The sequence below is a fragment of the Malania oleifera genome, chromosome 4 (genome assembly GCF_029873635.1).
Source record: "Malania oleifera isolate guangnan ecotype guangnan chromosome 4, ASM2987363v1, whole genome shotgun sequence".
Classification (NCBI taxonomy): Eukaryota; Viridiplantae; Streptophyta; class Magnoliopsida; order Santalales; family Ximeniaceae; genus Malania; species Malania oleifera.
This window is the reverse complement of record NC_080420.1, coordinates 33059473-33079365: the sequence shown is the minus strand read 5'-3', so window position 1 is coordinate 33079365 and position 19893 is coordinate 33059473. Positions and strand designations below refer to the sequence as shown.

The window sequence follows — 19893 nt, the reverse complement described above, 5'->3', positions numbered from 1 at the left end:
TATCAAGGTAGTGTGTGTGTTGGGATGGCATCCTCAAATCCCAAAAGTGTGTTTCCCTTGTCAGGTATTTGTTCAAATGAACAGCATCTATAACTATCTTGGAGGAAGAGTATTCAAGGTTCCTTCAGTATCAAGCATCCCAACAAGCATCTCATCGCATTGCATCTTTTGCTTAGAAGGTTAATCCTACAGTTTTTATGTCATCTAGGATCTCTCCCACAGTCCCACTAGTTGAATTGTCAACTCTACTGCTACTAACCATATGACAGGTTAACCAACTTCTTTTCTGCCCTCTAATACCCTAAAAATCTACCTCAAGTTACCCTTGCTGACGGGTCCACAACTGCATTTAAGAGGATAGGAACAGCCCGCTTGAGTTGCTCTCTTCTCCCATTGTCTGCAAAGCTGCAGCTACACCACTTCAAATCCATTTTCGAGCTGGTCATCCGTCCATGGACAAATTGAAACAGCTTGTTCCTACCTTGAGTTCTGTGTCAATTCTTGAGTTTTAATGTTGTCGGTTGTGAAAAAATCATCATGTCCCATATGCTTCCAAAGTCAACAAACAAGCAGATAGTCCTTTCATGCTTGTCCATTCTAATGTTTGGGGTCCTAGTGGTGTCACGTCAAAATTGGGGTTTTGGTACTTTGTTACATTTGTCGATGACTACTCCAGGATGACTTCGTTGTATTTAATGAAAAGATCGTTCTAAGTTGTTCAGTATCATTTGTTAGAGGCTATATATGTCTTTTTTAGTATTATTATTATTGAGTGTGTAAGTTAATTAGTGAGATTATTATTGTCATTAGAATGTATTTAAATTTGTATTATAAATCGAGTGAGAGAACTATCTTCAAGTTAGGTCATTCATTTTTAATCAAATCTTAACATGGTATCAACACGTAATCCTATCTAAACCCTATTTTCCTTGGCCGTCACCGAAAAACATCATTCCCGTGGCTGTTCTTCCCTAATCCACCTCCATCCCATACTAAATCACAAAACAAACCATATACCCATAATCAGATGCCCCCACGATGACACACCCCACAAAACCCCATCACCAGAGGGTACCCCATGCACCCTCACGCGTCAGCCACATGCCGGAAGGGCCAACCCCACGCGCCAGTGCATGAAAGCAGTTCTGGCCACTTTTTTTTTTCTTTTTTTTTTTTTTTTTCTCCTGCCATGCTCTGATTCCTTCTTTAGACTATATTATCAAGCTGTCAGGCCAGTTTTATGCTGGAAAAATTCAACTTTTTTGACCATGCACTTGTGGTATTCCATTAATTTTTGTTCAGGGTTTCTGAAGGCTTCCTTGTGAGTTTTTTGGAGCTGTGGCAGCATTCGTATGTTCAGTTGTGAGGCTGTGGCAGTTCTATATCCTTTGGTGAGTTGTTCACCTTGTCCGTGGTTGCATCGGTGCTTCACATGGTTTGTGATTCTTCCGATTATTGATTGTTCTTCTTGTGTTTGGTGTGGTTGCTGTTTGTGAGTGCTGTGGCAGCACTATATCCATCGGTGAGTTGTTCACCTCGTCCATCGTTGTGTCAGAGCTTCACATAGTTTGTGATTTTCCCGATTAGTTTTGATTGTTCTTCTTGTTTTTGGTGTGATTTTTTGATAAGAGTGTTGGAATGGAATCTATGAATCCCAAAAATTGTTTGCTTCTTACATTGCTACCGCAAATAACAACTCAAAAGTTGGATGGAAAGAACACTGTTCAATGGAGTAAAAATGTTCAGATTTATTTAGCAGCATTAGGGAAATCTGACCACTTGCTCCGATCTAAGTCTTCTAATGAGAAGAGAAAATACGTGTGGGTTCAAGAAGATGCCTTGATTGTTTCGCTTTTATGGAATTCAATGGAGCCACAGATTGCACAGAAGTGTATGCATCTAGATATGTGTGGGATTACGTCAAACTTCTTTAAACCACTAACATTACACATATGTATGATTTATTCCAAGAGTACTTTCAGTTACAACAAGGATATAGGAGCATTGCAGATTATTTTGGAGAGAGGAAGTGTATTCATGTGAGGCTTAACATCGTGCAACCAATAACTGCCGACGTTCGTGAGATGCAGAAGCAAAGGGAGCGAATGACAGTTCTTCGTGTTCTAGCAGGCTTGAGACCCAAGTTTGAGCTAGTTCGGTTCCAAATACTCAGTAGTGCTGAGCTTTCATCATTCCCTGATGTTTATCATGCATTCTCCTGTTTATTACTCTGAGAGGACAGCCTTTGCTACACAGAGTGATTCTAGTTCTCTACCAAACAACAGCAAAAGTTATCGCGGTTGCTCAAGTAGTCGTAGTGGTAGAGACGGACGAGGCAGAGGTAGTCCTCGCAAGTGCACTCATTGTGGACGAAATAATCATAGTATTGAACAGTGTTGGTATCTTCACGGCAGACCTTCACATGTTACCAATGCAGCCACCACTGAATTCACACCTTTGGGGGCAGCCAATGCAGCCACCATCGACTCCTCACCTTAAGGGTCGAGTGGGGGGCAACGTACTGTCTCTATGTCAAAGGAAGAGTATTCCAAGTTCCAGCAGTATCAAGCGTCACAACAAGCTTCTCTTCCCATTGCATCTCTTGCCCAATCAAGTAAGCACACAATATATCTGTCATCCCGTAATTCTCATACTACTCCTTCGGTCATAGACTCCACTGCCATTGATCATATCACATGTATCCCTAGCTTTTTCTCCACTCTTCAATATCTTGCAAATGTACCTTGCATTACTCTTGCTAATGGACCCACTACTGCAATCAAGGCAATTGGGACTGCAAATCCCACTTCTTCTATTTCTCTTCCTTCGGTTTTATATATTCCCAAACTTCCTTTCAATCTTATGTCTATTAGCAAAATTACTAAATCCATGAATTGTCCAGTGACATTCTTCTCTGATTCTGTGGTTATTTAGGATTTGAAGACAAGGAAAACGATTGACAAAGGGCATGAAGCTGGTGGACTCTATCACTTTGAGTCGCTATCTCCCTCTACCGCTTGCAATACTGCTGCCGCGCCATTCCAAATTCATTGTCCCTTGGGTCATCCCTCATTGAAAATGTTAAAATGTCATGTTCCTAGTTTGAGTTTTGTGTCTAGTCTCGATTGTGAGTCTTTTCAAATGGGATGCATCATCATGTTTCTTTCGCTTCCTGGGTCAATAAAATAGCTGCAAGCCCATTTATGTTAGTTCATTCAAATGCATGGGGTCCTAGTCGGGTCGTGTCCAAATTGGGTTACCGATACTTTGTAATCTTTGTGGATGATTATTCAAGAATGACTTGGTAATATTTAATAAAATGTCATTTTGAGTTATTTCATGTATTTTGTGTCTTTTTTTCTGAAATAAAGATTCAATTTGGTTTCCAGTTTGACTACTTTGAAGTGAATTATGCTAAAGAGTTTTTCAGTACACAATTCACTACTTATAGATTCAGTTTGATATTGTTCATCAATCATCTTGTGCCCACACTCCTCAACAAAATGGGATTGCAAAGCAGAAAAATAGACATCTTCTTGAAATCACTCGCACTTTGCTTTATCAAATGCATGTACCCAAAGTGTTTTGGAGTGATGTTATCCTTGTTGCTTGTTACCCAATCAAAAGAATGCCACCTTTTGTTCTTAGTGGTAAAATTCCCTATTCCATTCTCTTTCTTCATTCACCTTTAATTTCTCTTCCTTCACGAATATTTGTGTGTGTGTCCTTTGTTCATCAACTAACTACTGAGGTGGATAAGTTGGATCCTCGTGGTATAAAATGTGTCTTTCTGAGCTACTCGCATACTCAAAAAGGGATATCGTTGTTGTAGGCCTGTGCTACATTGCTTCTTTGTTTTTTCTAATGTTACCTTCTTTGAGTCTACGCCTTACTACACCTAGTCACTGAGCGCTTTTGAGCTCAATGAATCTCTTCCTTTGCCTAATCTTCCAAATTCTACGTTGCTGTCCTTGCCCAACCAACCATCTGAGTCTCCATGTAGTTTGGATCCTTCTCATCGCCTTGATCATCCTAATATGCAAGTGTATTCACAACGGCGGCTCCAAGGAAGAGAGTCCCCTAGCTTCTACTACCACGCCTTAGGCTTCCTCGTCAGATGATCATACTTCCCATGATGTTGATCCTCCTATTGTTGTCGGAAAGGTAAACACACATGCACTCAACAACCTATTTCCAATTATGTTTCTTATGACACCTTATCACCCTCCTATTATTGTTTTATCACTACTCTGTCATCTACTACCCTTCCTAAAATTGTGTCGAAAGCCTTAGCCCATTCAGGGTGGAGGGATGCTATGGTTGAAGAGATGAAGGCTTTACATGACAATGGTACTTGGGACTTGGTACCTCTTCCTCCTAACAATTCTGTGGTTGGTTGTCGCTAGACCTACACTATGAAAGTCAACCCTGATGGTCCTGTGGCTTGTCTAAAGGCTCGTCTTGTTGCTAAGAGATACACTCATTTGAATGGTTTGGATCATTTTAATACTTTTTCTACGATTGCCAAACTTACATTAGTACGTCTATTCATCTCCTTGGCTACTTCTTGTCACTAGCCTTTGCATCAGTTAGATGTAAAAAAAGTCTTCTTGCATGTTGACCTTGAGGAGGAGGTTTATATGAGGCTTAGTGTTTCGGCTCAAGAAGGCTTTATATGGTTTTAAACAATCTCTCAAAGAATGGTTTGGTCGTTTCAGTTTTGTAGTACTTGAGTTTGATCTTCGACAGTGTGTTTTGGATCATTAATCAAAAAATAATATCTAAATAAAATAAAATAAAAAAAGGGCAGCCCAATGCACAAAGCTCCCACATATGCGGGGTCCGGGGAAGGGGTGAACCACAACGGGATAGAAAGAATAAATAACACGAGTGTTGCTTTATTCGAAACGTCTTGTAATCATCAACCAATTATGCGCCTTAATATAATTACTAGGAGTAAGCGCAATAGCTTGTTTCCAATACTTGGCGGCTTGATTGAACAAAGCCTCTGCAATTTCAGAATCACCTCGCCAAATGGCTTGTTCCCTCTACTCAAAATAGGCGGGTCAATTCCTTCCCTTAGAACCGTACATGAGATTTTCACCTCATACGGCTCTGGTCAATTCTTTTGTTGTCCTATTTTAATATACCATATCTAACTAAATGAAATTCCTCATAGATCTATTTCCGTGTTTTATCGTCATACTTCATCGAGTAGGATCCTTCTTGTTGTTTATGTGGATGATATTGCTATTACAGGTGATGATGATAAAGGTATTCAAAGTGTCAAACTTTTTCTACAGACTAAGTTTCAAACCAAAGATTTGGGACCGTTGAAATACTTCTTGGTATAGAAGTATCAAGATCTCGTATTGGAATTTTTGTGTCACAAAGGAAGTATGTTGTTAGATGAAACTAACTTGTTGGGATCAAAACCGGTTGATACACCCATAGATACTAACAGCAAGTTAATGTCAGATATGGGTGATCTGCTACCCAATCTTGGACAATATCAAAGACTTGTTGGAAAGTTGAATTATCTGATAGTTACTCGCCGGATATATCTTTTGCAACACATGTTGGGAGTCGATTTCTAGATTTTCCGAGGACAAGTCATTAGGACGCAGTAATTCACATCTTGAGATATCTCAAGGTGCACCTTGGACAGGTCTTTATGTCTTGATCAAGGTCTCACTTATATCCATGGATATACAGATTCAGATTGGGTTGGATCGCCTTCCGATTGGAGATACACCACTAAGCATTGTATCTTGGTTGGCAGTAATTTGGTTTCTTGGAAAAGTAGAAACAAACTATGGTGGCAAGGTCAAGTACTGAATCATATTATAGAGCTATGACTCACACTACCTGTGAACTTGTCTGGTTGAAGAACATGTTGGAAGAATTGGGTTTTCCGCATTCTCAGCCTATGAAGTTGATGTGTGATAATCAAGCTGCTCTTCATATTGCCTCCAAACCGGTCTTTCATGAGCGGACGAATCACGTTGAAGTTGATTCCCACTTTGTTCGAGAGAAACTTGTGCAAAAGCTCATTACAACCTCTTATGTGAAGTTGGACATACAGCTTGCTGATTTGCTTACCAAAGCGTTGGGAGGTGCTCGTGGTAGACTCATTTGTAACAAGCTAGGAGCTTATGACATTTATGCTCAAGCTTGAGGGGGAGGGTTTGATGTTATATATGTCTTTTAGTATTATTATTATGAAGTGTGTTTGTATGTTAATTAGTGAGAGTTAATAAGGGTATTATTGTCATTAGAATGTATTTAAATTTGTATTATAAATAGAGGGAGAGACCTATCTTCAAGTTAGGTCATTCATTTTTAATCAAATTTTAACATCGTTTATGCCATTTGTTCTCAAATAAAGACTCAATTTGATATGCAAATCAAGATACTTCGTAGTGATAATGCTAAGGAGTACTTCAGTACCCAATTCTGTACCTATATGACTAATTCTAGTATGATCCATCAATCATCTTTGGCCCATACTTTACAACGAAAAGGAGTTGCAAAATGGAAAATCATACATATTCTCGAAGTCACTTGCACTCTATTGTATCAAATGAATGTACCTAGAGGTTTTTAGAGTGTTGCTGTGCTCGTTGTTTGCTCTCTCATTAATAATATATCATCCTATGTCCTTGGTGGTTAAATCTCATATTCAGTTATCTTCCCTAAGGCTCCTTTGTTCTCCCTTTCTCCTTGTATATTTGGTTGAGTGTCTTTTGTCCATTAGTTAACTCTGGGGACGGATAAGTTGAATCCTAGTGCTATCAAATGTATTTTTCTAGGGTATTCCTACATCCAAAAGGGATATTGATGTTATAGCCCTACTTTACATCAATTCTTTGCCTTAGCTGATGTCACCTTTTTTGAGTCTACACCACAATACTCTAATTCCTTGAATTTTGTGACCTTAATGAGTCCTATCCTCTACCTTGCCTTCCAAAACCTAACGCAATATCTATGCCCAATCCTCCAACAGCTTCATCGAGTTTGAGTCCTTCTCATCCCTTGGATCATCCAAATTTGCAAGCAATACACACGGAGACTAAAGGCAGGAGAGCCTCCTCTAGCTTCCACTTCTACACCTTTAGTTCCCTTGTTAGATGATCTTATTGCCAAAGATTCTTATCCTCCCATTGTTGTTCGAAAAGGTAAACATAGTTGCACCCAACATCCAATCCCTAATTTTGTTTGTTATAATTTCTTGTCACCCTTATATTATTGTTTGTTAGTACTTTGTCTTACATTGCTCTTTCAAAATCTATTTCTAAAGCCTTGTCCCCTTCAAGGTAGAAGAATGCAATATGAAGAGATGCACGCACTACAGGATTGTGATTCTTGAGTTTATACCTCTACATCTTGGTACGTTTGTGGTTGGTTGTTGCTAGGTGTGTGCTGGGAAGGTCAATCCTGATGGTTCTATGGCTCAATTGAAGGTCAACCTTGTTGCTTAGGAGTATACTCAAGTGTATGGTTTGCATTATTCAAACATATTCTCTCCAGTCGCTAAACTACCTTCAATACATTTGTTTACCTCCTTAGTCACTACTTGTCATTGGCCTCTACATCAGTTAGATGTGAAGAATTCTTTTCTACATGGTGATATTTAGGAGGAGGTCTATATGGAGCAACCACCTAATTTTGTTGCTCAAGAGGAGTCAGGTTTAGCATGTCGGCTTAAGAAATTATTGTACGGTTTGAAACAATCTACAAGAGCATGGTTTGGCTGGTTCAATGTTGTTGTACTTGAGTTTGGCCTCCAACAATGCATAGTGGATAACTATGTATTTTATCGTCGTACTCCATCTAGTGGGATTTTGCTTATTTTGTATGTGGATGACATTGTGATTATTGGAGATGATGACAAGGAATCTAGGATCTAAAGCTTTTCCTAGAAATAAAATTTCAGACCAAGGGTTTAGCACCATTGAAGTACTTTTTGGGTGTGTAGAAGTATCAAGATCTTGTATAGGAACCATCTTGTCATAGAGAAAGTATGTTCTTGATCTTTTAGATGAGACTGGATTGTTGGGATCCAAACCTTTTGATACATCCATGGATCCTAACAATAAGTTAGTGTCTAACATGGATGATTTCTTGCCTAACCCAAGAAGGTACTGGACACTTGTTGGAGAGTTGAATTATCTCACAATCACTTCATCAAATATGTCTTTCGCAACAAGTGTTGTGAGTCAATTTCTCAACTCTTGAAGAGCAAGTCACTAAGATGCAATTATTCAAAAAATTTGAGATATCTCAAGGTGCACTAGGGAGAGGTCTTTTATATTAGGATCGAGGCCACACTCATATTCAGGGATAACAAATGCAAATTAGGTTGGGGTCGCCTTTGGACCTAAGATCCAAAATAGGGTAGTGTATCTTTGTTGGTGGTAACTTGGTTTCTTGGAAGAGTAAGGAACAAACCGTGGTGGCCATATCAAGTGTTAACTCAAAGTATACAGATATAGCTCACACTACATGTGAACGTATTTGGTTAAAGAAATATGTTGGAAGAATTGGGTTTTCCACATTCTCAACATATAGAGTTGATGTATGATAATTTAGCTACTATTCATATTACTTCCCAACCCAGTCGTCCATAAGTGAACAAAGCACATTGAATTTGATTGTCACTTTGTTCAAGAGAAACTTGTACAAAATCTCATTACAGCCACTCAAGTGAAGTTTAATTTTCAGCTTGCTTATTTATTCACTAAAGCCTTGGGAGGTGCTCATGTGAAATTCATTTGTAACAAGCTAGGAGCATATGATATATATGCTCCAACTTGAGGGGGAGTGTTAATGGTTCTTTGAGCATTTTGTATTATTCGTATGCGTTAGAGTTATATAAGCAAGGGTGAGTTTGTAAGGGTATTATGGTCATTGATATCGTACTTCACATATAAGGCGTGTTGTGAATAGACTAATTTATTTTCTTAGTTAATAAGAATTGAAACTGGTATTTGCGGAAGCGCTGTCCACCACGATTCAATTCTAATTCTAGAGGGAGAGACCAATCATTAAGGTTAGGTTTTCCAATTCAACAGTGGTGGTGACCTTTTGCACAAGTTTTTCCTGAACAAAGTGGCAATCAACTTCAATGTGTTTTGTTCACTCAGTTAGAATACCTAATTACTACACATTTAATTGGTCTCTAAACTAATCCTAAGCCAAGGAACCAATAGTCTTGGTCTGTTTTTACCAGAGCTGGGATCAGAAATTCAGTTATGCAAGGTGAAGGTAGCAGCACCTGCTACACACCCGTTCTACGAACAGTACCTAATTAATTATAAATTATCCCTAAATTGAATTTATAGTCTTTAATTAACTCCTTTTTAGAACAAATAATAATTTCAAAGGAGAATGGAAATTAAAGTGCGGCTTAGGAATGTCTAATAAAACTCCAAATGAGGGGGTCTTGTTAGATAAACCCCCCTTAGAGCTAACACAGGTGAGGTATGAAACACCCTTTTTGCCCATTTTTCAAATCATTGGGGCGCACCCAAGAAAAAATCAGGAAAATTGTTCAATTTTGAGCAAAAGAGTCTTTAGAAATATCCCCAAATTTTTATAAAATCTATAAAAAAAATTTCTAAGATTTTTCAAAATTTTTCTAAAATTTTTCAAGATTTTTGAAGACTTTTCCTCATTTATTTCGGCTCAAAACAACTCAAATATTTTTCAAATTTTTTCTGGCTTTCAAAATATTTTTGCCAATTTTTCATGATTTTTATATAATTTTTGTAAAAAAAATTAAAAATCCATCTAAAATTAAAATTAAAATGAAAATAAAATAAAATAATAAATAATTAAAAAAAACGGTTCAAAAAAACCAGACTGGTTCAATCGGTCTGGACTGGGTTTTGCCCAGCTGGGCTTGGTGGGCCACATGTCCACCCACAGTGGGGACACATGGCTGCCTCTCTTTTTTTCTTTTCTTTCTTTTTTTTTTTTTTTGAATTTACTCTAGCAAGGTGACATCAGCATGACGTCACCTGCCACGTGTTAGCCCCCAGTTCTTTCCCTTTTTTGTCCTTGTTTTGTTATCTTTACTATAGCAGGGTGACGCCAGAATGACGTCACCTGCCACATGTCATCTTCCAATTACTTCTCCTTTTTTTCTTTTTCTTTTTTTCATTTATTGTAGCAGGGTGACGTTACCTGCCACGTGTCAACCCCCGGTTTATTCTCTTTTTTGCCTTTTTTTTTATTTTTACTGTAGCAGGGTGACATCACCTGTGTCACAGGCTAAGCTTGTTCAGGGCATTATGCTTGCCTATGACCGCTTATCTCGTGTGTTTGGGATGGGTTTCCATCATGTAAATACTAGTGTAGGGTTATTTTCTAGTATTTCTTTCATTGTAAGCCAAATAAGGCAGTATGACTCCTCGGTCACTTTGATGTTTCCTAGTGCTAGAGTGAGAATGGCCTCGAAAGCTCTTTAGGGGAGGGTGAGTGTTCATCAATCATTGTAAAACTCACTAGCAATTGTCAACGTGCTTAGCCTACTTGCCTCCCTCGCTAAGTACAACATGTCAACGGAGGATTTGTTAATGAATTACGTTTGCTTCAATATTTACTGCTTGGTTGACACGGCTTTCATGAATTGATTATTATTTCCGCTGCTATCTGATTGAATGTTAATGAAAGTGCTTCGTGGATGAATGTTGGTAAACAAAAGGCTGGCTAGTTAAGCAAGAGTGCTTTAGCTAGCGCCGCACGGCCCTTCACAACGGTGTGAAAAAGGCGGACCATGACACCTGCCACGTCATCTTCCAATTACTTCTTTTTTTTAATTTATTGTAGCAGAGTGACGTTAGCTTGACGTCACGTACCACGTGTCAGCCCCCGGTTCTTTCTCCCTTCTATTTTTAAAATTACTGTAACAAGGTGACGTCATCCTAACATCATCTACCATGTGTCAGCCCAGGATTGGTTCTGAAAGTTTGACCAAGATTGCTAACGTTGTAGAAATCCACCGATCCAGAGAAAACACAAATCGGACGGCCAGGACTGCTTTACGTTGCCCCAAAACACTTGGACAGGGTGTGACACTTGTCACCACCACAGAGTGGTGACACATGTCCTACTAAGCCCTAGGTATAAAATCCCATTTTTCTTTCTTTCTCTCCCTTTTCTCCCATTCATTTTCCCTCTCCTCTCCTGCAAACTCTTTCTCTCTCCTCTCCCTTTCTCTCTGCAACTCCTCTCTCTCTCTCTTTCTTTCTCTCTCTCTCTCCTTCTCTCAGTTCCTCTTTCTCTTCTCTCGGCACTCTCTCTTTCTCTTACCTCTCTATTCTTCTCTCTATTCTTCTTCTCTCAATTCTTCTTTCTCTTCTTTCGACACTCTCTCTCTCTCTCACCTCTCTATTCTTCTTCTCTTAGTTCTTCTCTCTTTCTCTTTATCTCACCTCTCCATTCTTATTCTCTCAGTTCTTCTCACTCTTCTCTCTTTCTTCTCTCTCTTTTCTTTCAGTTAGCTCTTACCTTTCTCTTTTCTTGGTTTTTGCAAGTTGGAACCAAAGAAGGGGGCTACAATCAATAATTCAAAATCCTTCCACAAGTATACTTTGATTGCAAGTCTTAGCATCTTAGGTGACCATGATTAAGACAATAGGTATGTAAGAGTTCCTGAGCCAGCAGAATATTATCTTGGACATCTACCTTTAACAAAGGCAATCTAATTTAAACTTATAAGTTCACCCAGGCAGGACTGAAGTCTGGAAGCAAGAATTTTAGAGATGATTTTGTAGAGGATATTGCAATAGGCAATAGATCTGTAATATGAGGAGAAAACATGATTAGGAATTTAGACACTAAAACTAGAACGGTAGAGTTAACCGGCTTGAGGAGCTTTGAGTTTTTAAAGAAATAAAGGATGGCATATGTGAGAACCTTCTCTATGACACTCTGAAAGAAGAAACAATTGAAAATATTTTCTTCATTATTTTGTTCATATGTACAATCCAATATATAATACGATTACCTATTCTAAACAAGGAAACAATTTCCTACTGAATAATATCAAATCCCCCATAATTACCCACTTTCCTAATTTGTATATTATTTCCAAAGATACTCGGGATTGAGATTTTAACACTCCCCCTCAAGTTGGATCATAAATATTAATCATCTCCAACTTGCTAATAAGATCATCAAAGCTCTGTCGTCCCAACCCTTTAGTGAGAATATCTACAGTTTGTTCCTTGGTTGGTACATAAGTCATACATATAATTCTTTCTTCAATTTTTTCTTTGATGAAGTGCCTGTCTACCTCCACATGTTTAGTCCTGTCATGTTGAACTGGATTAAGAGAGATGTTAATGGCTGCCTTATTGTCACTGTAGAGTTTGATAGGAAAGTTCACCGGTACCCGTAATTCCTCCAATAGTTTTCGTAACCACAATCCTTCACATATCCCTTGAGCAACTACCCTAAATTCAGCTTCAGCACTACAACGAGCCACCACATTCTGTTTTTTGCTTCTCCAAGTTACGAGATTTCCCCAAACGAATGTACAATATCCTGTGGTGGACCTTCTATCTTCCACTGATCCTGCCCAATCTGCATCTGTAGAGATCTCTACTTCCTTACTTTCACATTTCTTAAAGAAGAGTCCTCTTCCCGAGGATCCCTTGAGATATCTAAGGATCTTGTATACAGCATCTAAGTGAACTTCCTTTGGTGAATGCATGTGTTGACTTACTACACTAACTGCAAATGCAATATCTGGTCTAGTATGTGATAGGTAGATCAGCTTGCCAACCAATCTCTGATACCTCTCCTTTTCTACTGGTTTTCCACAATCTTCAACCCTCTTTACTATTTCTATCGGGGTTTCGCTGGGTTTGCATCCTAGCATGCTAGTTTCAACTAGGAGGTCGGTAACATACTTTCGCTGAGAGACACTAATTACCTTTTTCGTTCTTGCCACTTCCATACCCAAAAAATACCGCATCTGTCCCAAGTCTTTAACTTCAAATTCAGTAGCCAGAACCTTCTTCAATCTCTCCATTTCTACAGTATCATCACCAGTAAGGACTATATCATCAACATACACTATTAGAATTATTCTTTTACCTCCTTCAAACTGTTGGAAGAATAGTGTATGGTCTGATTGCCCTTGTCGATACCCTTGATTCTTTAGTACCTTTGCGAATCTGTCGAACCACGCTCTAGGAGATTGTTTGAGGCCATATAACGATTTCTTTAGTTTACACACTCTGTTTTCTTCACCTGTTCTACTGAATCCTGGTGGTATAGTCATGTAAACTTCCTCTTCTAATTCTCCATTTAAGAAAGCATTTTAATATCAAGTTGTTGTAGTGGCCAATCTAAATTGGCTGCCAGGGACAAGAGAACCCGAACTGTATTTAAATTTGCCATTGGTGCAAATGTCTCAGTATAGTCAATGTCGTAGGTCTGTGTAAAGCCTTTTGCAACAAGTCTGGCTTTATGTCTTTCAACTGTTCCATCAGATTTATATTTCACTATGAAGACCCATTTACAACCCACTGGCTTCTTCCCTTTCGGTAGATCCGTCAACTTCCAAGTTCCATTTTTTTCTAGGGCTCACATTTCTTCATGACTGCCTCTCTCCATTCTGGTATTTCTAGAGCTTCCTGAATGTTTTTTGGCATTTTCATCCTGTCAAGGTTAGAGACAAACGCAGAATATCCTGTAGACAAGCTTTTATAAGACATGCATTTCGACCAAGGTATTGAGTACATGACCTGGTTTGTTTTCTGATTGCAATAGGTAAATTGATATTATCGGGTGCAGGATTATCAGAGGAAGACTCAATTACCAGATCGGGATAAGGCAAGGGCTCATGGTTATTCGGAGCCATCACCGGTTCCAACGCTCTTGGCGCCTCAGGTATGAGATTCTCCCTCTCCTTTGTTTTTAGCTTTCTTAAGTAAACTGGTATGTTTACGTTGTTTTGCTCTCCTGCATCTCCCCCTGAGGGCAAGTGTTTAGTTGTGTTTGGCAAGTCGGGAAGTAATGCAATGGAAGGCTCAATAGATAGGTCAGCGAATGGAGTAACTGGAGTAACCGCAGATTCAGTAGTAAAAAGATCAAAGAACCGATCTTCACTCCATTTCTCCCCCTGAAGAGAGGGCCTTGAGAAATAAGGAGTAGTTTCAAAGAAAGTGACATCAAGACTAACGAACAGTCGTTTTGAGACCGGATTATAGCATTTGTAGCCTTTCTGGGTAGGTGAATAACCAAGGAAGACTCATTTAATGGCACAAGGATCCAATTTATCGCGATGGTGTGCATGGACATGAACAAAAGCAGTACAACCAAAAATTTTCAGTGGGAGACTGGAAGGGAATCGAGAGGTAGTAAAGTGTTCCTGAAATTTCTGAAGAGGGGTGACAAATGAGAGTGCTCGACTTGGCATTCGATTAATGAGATGTGTGGCTGTTAAGATGGCATCGCCCCAAAAATAATGTTTCATGTGGGTAGTAAACATTAACGCCCGGGCTACTTCAAGTATATGTCTATTTTTGCGTTCAGCAACCCCATTTTGTTGAGGGGTATCCACACAAGAACTTTGATGAACAATCCCATTATCTTGAAGATAAGTTCCCAGGATGGTATTAAAATATTCCGTACCATTATCAGTACGTAGAATCTGAATATGAGTCTAGAACTGTGTATGAATCATGGTATGAAAATTGATGAAAATGGAGCGGACTTCAGTTTTGTCTTTCAGTATGTAGACCCAACAAAGACGAGTATGATCATCGATAAAGGTCACAAACCATTTTGTATTGGTGCGATTTAGGGAAGGTGAGGGATCCCATACATCACTGTGAAACATAGCAAATGGGCGAGATGGTTTGTATATGGATGATGGAAAAGAAGTACGACAATGTTTAGCAAGCTCACATACTTCACATTGAAACTCAGAAGCCATTTTATTTGAACAAAGAGAAGGAAACAAACGTTTTAAATATTGAAAACTGGGATGACCCATCCGTGAATGTCATAACAAAAGTTCACTATTTCTAGAAGTAGATGTAGAATCACAAATTGCAGTATTACATAGTTCACTCAAACTTGCCTCCTCAAAGTAGTAGAGTCCCTCATACGCTTTAGCAGTGCCAATCGTCTGCCCCGATGATAGGTCCTGAAAAACACAATGAAAGGAAACAAATTTAGCAAAACAATTCGAGTCTTTTGTTAACTGACTGATAGATAACAAATTGCAAGATAACTTGGGGACATGTAAGACCGATTGTAAAGTTAAGGAATCAGATATGCGAATACTTCCTTTTCTAGCAACTGGTGAGAGAGAGTCATCTGCATTTTTTATCCTCAAATTCCCGGCATATGGTGAGTAGGATGAAAAATATTGATAAGACCCAGTCATACGATCGGATGCACCCAAATCAATTATCCATGGAGATTTGTAACAAGATGTGGCATTTAAAGCTAACAGATAATTACCTCGGTGAGCCAGGGAACCAGAGGAAGACTGGCCCGATGTTTGCATTGATGAAATCATCTTATATAACTGATCCAACTGTTCAGGACTGAATGCACTACTGGACGGTGTATTGTTGTTCTCTCCTTGTGATCTTTCAGTTGATTCGTTAGTGCTGGCCTGGTACGCATGATTTTTTTGGTATTGTCTCGGTTTCCAATCTGCCTGTTTTCAATGAATCTCCCAGCAGGTATTTTTTGAATGACCTGTTTTTCGGCAATGTTCGCACCATAATTTTCCTCTTTGCGGTCGTTGACTAGGTCCCCTGGGCCTTTTAATATAAGAGCCGAGGCATCCGGCCCAGCATGTCCAGTGAACCTATCTAATTTTTGGGCGGATACAGGTATGGGAAGGTCCAGCCCAGCTCGTTCATTTTGAGGATGCAGCATCACACACCTCCTGTTCTCTTCGCTCCTGACCTATGCGAAGACTTCTCGGGTTGAAGGGAGAGGTCGCCGGCCAAGGATCTGTCCCCTCACGTCGTCGAGCTCTCGATTCAGGCCGACAAGAAACTCGAAGACCCTCTCGTTTTCGAGCCTCCTTCGGTATCGCATGCTGTCGCCGGAGCACTCCCACTCCTCGTTGATGCTCAGATCGAGCTCCTGCCAAAGACGAGTCATCTCCATGAAATACTCGGTAACCCCTCTCTCACCTTGCCTCATCTGCCACAATCGGGTCTTGATATCGAAAATTTGTAAGTAGCTTTCGACATCAGAGTATGTCTCACGTACGGCTTCCCAGACTTCCTTCACCATTGGCAACAACAAATAAATTTTTCCGATTGATGGTTGCATCGAGTTGACGAGCCAAGATGTGACCATGAAGTTTTCAGACCTCCATCTTTGCAAGGCTACAGCGTCAGAAGGGTCTGGTTTCCTCCACTCACCGGTAAGATAGCCAAGCTTCCCTTTTCCCTCAATCACCAGTTTCATGGACTGAGCCTATTCACGGAAATTTTTTCCGTTTAGTTTTTCCAATGAGAGTGGAAAGACTGTGTTATCCATCCCATTCAAACCCCCACCGGACATAGCCTCTGAGTCACCGGTGATGTTTGCAGAGGAGGTAGAGCCTCTGCTGTTAGCCATCGTTTAGCTAGGTTTAAGAAAACCTAGCTGTGATACCATGAAAGAAGAAACGATTGAAAATATTTTCTTCATTATTTTGTTCATATGTACAATCCAATATATAATACGATTACCTATTCTAAACAAGGAAACAATTTCCTACTGAATAATATCAAATCCCCCATAATTACCCACTTTCCAAATTTGTATATTATTTACAAAGATACTCGGGATTGAGATTTTAACACACTCCAACAAGATTTGTAGTACTTTGTATTTTCTAAATAATAGAACCCTAGAATTTTAAGGACATTAACTAAATAAATTAACCTAAATAAAGAAAACAAAAATGATAAAAATTATAAAAAATATAAATTGTCTTGTTTGCATGTGTCATCGATCTCCAAATAAAGGGCTAGTCTACAGTTGTAATAGGATTTTTGATATCAATGGGAAGTCTAATGCTGACCAGATAGGTTTAGTTAAAGATTGGAGCTCAGCTACCAAGTTCTGCACCTTTATGCGTGGTAATCTATTTATTGGGAGCAGAAAGGAACAAACTACAGTGGCCAGGTCTGCTGCAAAATATAGAACTATGCACTATACAATCAATGAGTTCAGTGAAGTTCCTTAGTTCAAAGATGGGATTTCATAACAAAGCTTATGGGTATGTTCTTTGATAATCAAATTGCTTGATCTTGCAGCTAATATTGTTTTTCACTAGAGGACTGCACAAATTGACTTGAATTCCATTTGGAAGGAACATGGTGATGAAGAAGATTGTGGCTACCTCGTTTGTAAAATGCTGTGACCAGCTAGGAATTTTCTCCACAAAGGCTATTTTAGACATGCTTTCTCCACCACTTGTGCAAAAATGGGGTTGGGGTATTTATACAACCCCACTAAGGGAAGTGTTAAATTAGTGTTAGTTTTTTAGTGTTGTATTTATTTTATTAGTTCAGGGACATTTTCGCCCTTATAAATTTAGATTTAGGAGTGCAGCTGGTCTAGGAGATTCCAATATCGAGGGGTTCGTTGATTTTCTTTCCCCCTAATAGATCTCCCAATAAAGGAAATAAGCTACTTAGATGGTATACTATATTTATATCTATATTGAAACTACTTTTAATGACCTATGCATTCTATTATCATTTCCAATTGGGGGATCCATTAATCCAACAGGCAGAGGATGCAAAATGGTTTGTTTTTCTCAATATATGCTCCGCGTGAGCATATATTCGTCTATTTCAGTTTCTCTTTTCAGGCAACCGAATCAGATTTCTCACATCTGCAATAAATCTAATGTGTAGAACATGTTAGGGTGTTGCTTAAGGCATCACTCCCTGTGTTTTGTTGCCCCTTAGCATTTTATTGAACATTTACCTCATCTGTGGATGTAGCCTTATGGAGTTGACTAAGTTTTTTCTTGTTTTGTATGGTTTATCCTATTTTCCACGCCTTCCCGATTATGACACTTCCATCGCGCATTGCATTCCTTTTTCTTCAATGGAAAGATGGGAATCATAAAATCTCCAACTAAGCCCTATGGAGTTGACTAGATCAATTTTTATTTTTCTCTATGATTTATCATATTGTTCCATTATCATATGCTTGGCTTGAGATTTTCTCTATGGGCCTATAGCCAATGTGCCTTTTTTGTCTATGACACCAGTATTCCAACTGAAGTGTTGCTTGTATACTCCTTATCTACATGAGAATTTCCCTTCTTCTTTGTCTAAATAAATTGTTTGCATAAAAGAGACATGTAAAATTAAATTACAGAAAAGAAAAAACTAACGTTTTAATCTTGAACAAACTCCACTCTCTTGTGATAGAAGAAGAACATGCAATGTATGCTGCAGTACCAATTCCAAAAACTCCACGGATTCCATTTAAATAAAGTGATTTACACACTGGGTTCTCCATCTCCTTGGAAAGAAAAAATTGAGGAAACACTTCAGATGACACTGGTTGACAGAAAAACCAATCCAAAGCTTTCACACTTGGGGGCACCGCAACCTGCATTTTTATGAAGAAAAAATTACTGAAAACTATAGGCAATTACATTTTAGCATATAGAAAATACAATGCACATCAGTCCTGCCACAATATTTAATTGTTTAACTTCCACCAGTAAAGGAAAAGAATTTTAAAAATTCCTATGCGTATAACGCTTTGTAAACTTCAAGGTAGAAAATTAACAGTTCAAATGCATGCTAAGGGCCTGTAAAGGAGTGCTTCAAATTTTGCATTTTCCGATGCTAAAGGCATCCTTTGTATATATTGTTCAACTTCCATCTATGTCCATGTTAGCATTTCGTTCAATAAAAACTCACACAACAGCCACCTTTCAAGCAAAGAAGCCCAGTATACAAAATATTCCCAAATGCAACCCACAGCCTGCAATGCATGTAGTTTATAATTTGGCACATTCCAATCATCCCAATTGGAAATGAAAATTAAAATAGAGCTGCACCTGAAATCTACAAATTCCACTACTTGTACGAGGAGGATTGAGCTTCAGCTTCTCAACAGCCTCCTTCATCTTCCCTAGCCCCTGCTGGAGCGTCAACGCAGGAGGCAGTGTACGCGTAAAGCAGGTCTCCCACAAAATATCACCATTCTCACCTTCCGAAATTCCACTACTCAAATTCAGTCCTCCAATAACCTAATAAATTAACAAATTGAACAATGCCACAAGAATTTAAAACAAAAACACCAACATATATTTCTACATATAGCAAGTGGCGGCAATTTGAAAATTTTGAAATTAGGGTATAGATTCAAGACCTTGGAGCGAGGGTTTGGAAGACGACGAAAGCGGTGGAAGCTTCTGAGAGCTAGGTTGTTGAGGAATACGAAAGACAGTGGTCCGTTCACGGAAACAAGTCGGAGGGTCGAGCGCGGCGGTGAGAATGGAGATGCGTGTAGTACGTTAGCTTCCATCGTATCCGACTATGGAAGACATGGAGGGGAAGAGGGACAAACGGAGAGGTTCTCAACAGTGCGATAGAGTAGAGCTGGAGTGTGGAAGTACTGGAAATGGCCGTCTGCGGGAGTTGGGGGTGGTTGCATGGATAAAGAAGATGATGTACTTTCTGACACACGGGTGAGCGTTGTGATCCTGACCGTTCATTTTTACACGTGGACTATTGTTGGATGAGGCGAGGTTAAAAACCAATTGGCAAAAGGAGCGAGAGATTCACTGTGTTTGAAGGAAAAATATACTCCGACCTTCCTCTCCACGTTCGTATACTTATATTTTAGATATTAGACATGTCAACATTTATTAATATACTCACATTT

The 19893-nt window shown here is 39.1% G+C and overlaps 1 protein-coding gene across 3 annotated transcripts in view; it reads right to left on the bottom strand.

Moving 5' to 3' along the window:
- The window catches only part of LOC131154364 (protein PHYLLO, chloroplastic), a 150926-nt gene extending 131275 nt beyond the window's left edge, over positions 1-19651 (bottom strand). Inside the window, exons 1-3 of one of the 3 annotated variants that reach the window (XM_058107076.1) lie at positions 19378-19651; positions 19064-19255; positions 18386-18606 (exon numbers count right to left, since the gene is read on the bottom strand). In XM_058107076.1, coding sequence (XP_057963059.1) covers positions 18386-18606; positions 19064-19255; positions 19378-19533 — 569 coding nt within the window. In that variant the 5' untranslated portion in view covers positions 19534-19651. Of the gene's footprint in view, positions 1-18385; positions 18607-19063; positions 19256-19377 lie in introns of those variants that run through there. The other 2 variants (XM_058107077.1, XM_058107079.1) reach the window with 2 other exon arrangements.
- Positions 19652-19893: the final 242 nt, after the last annotated feature.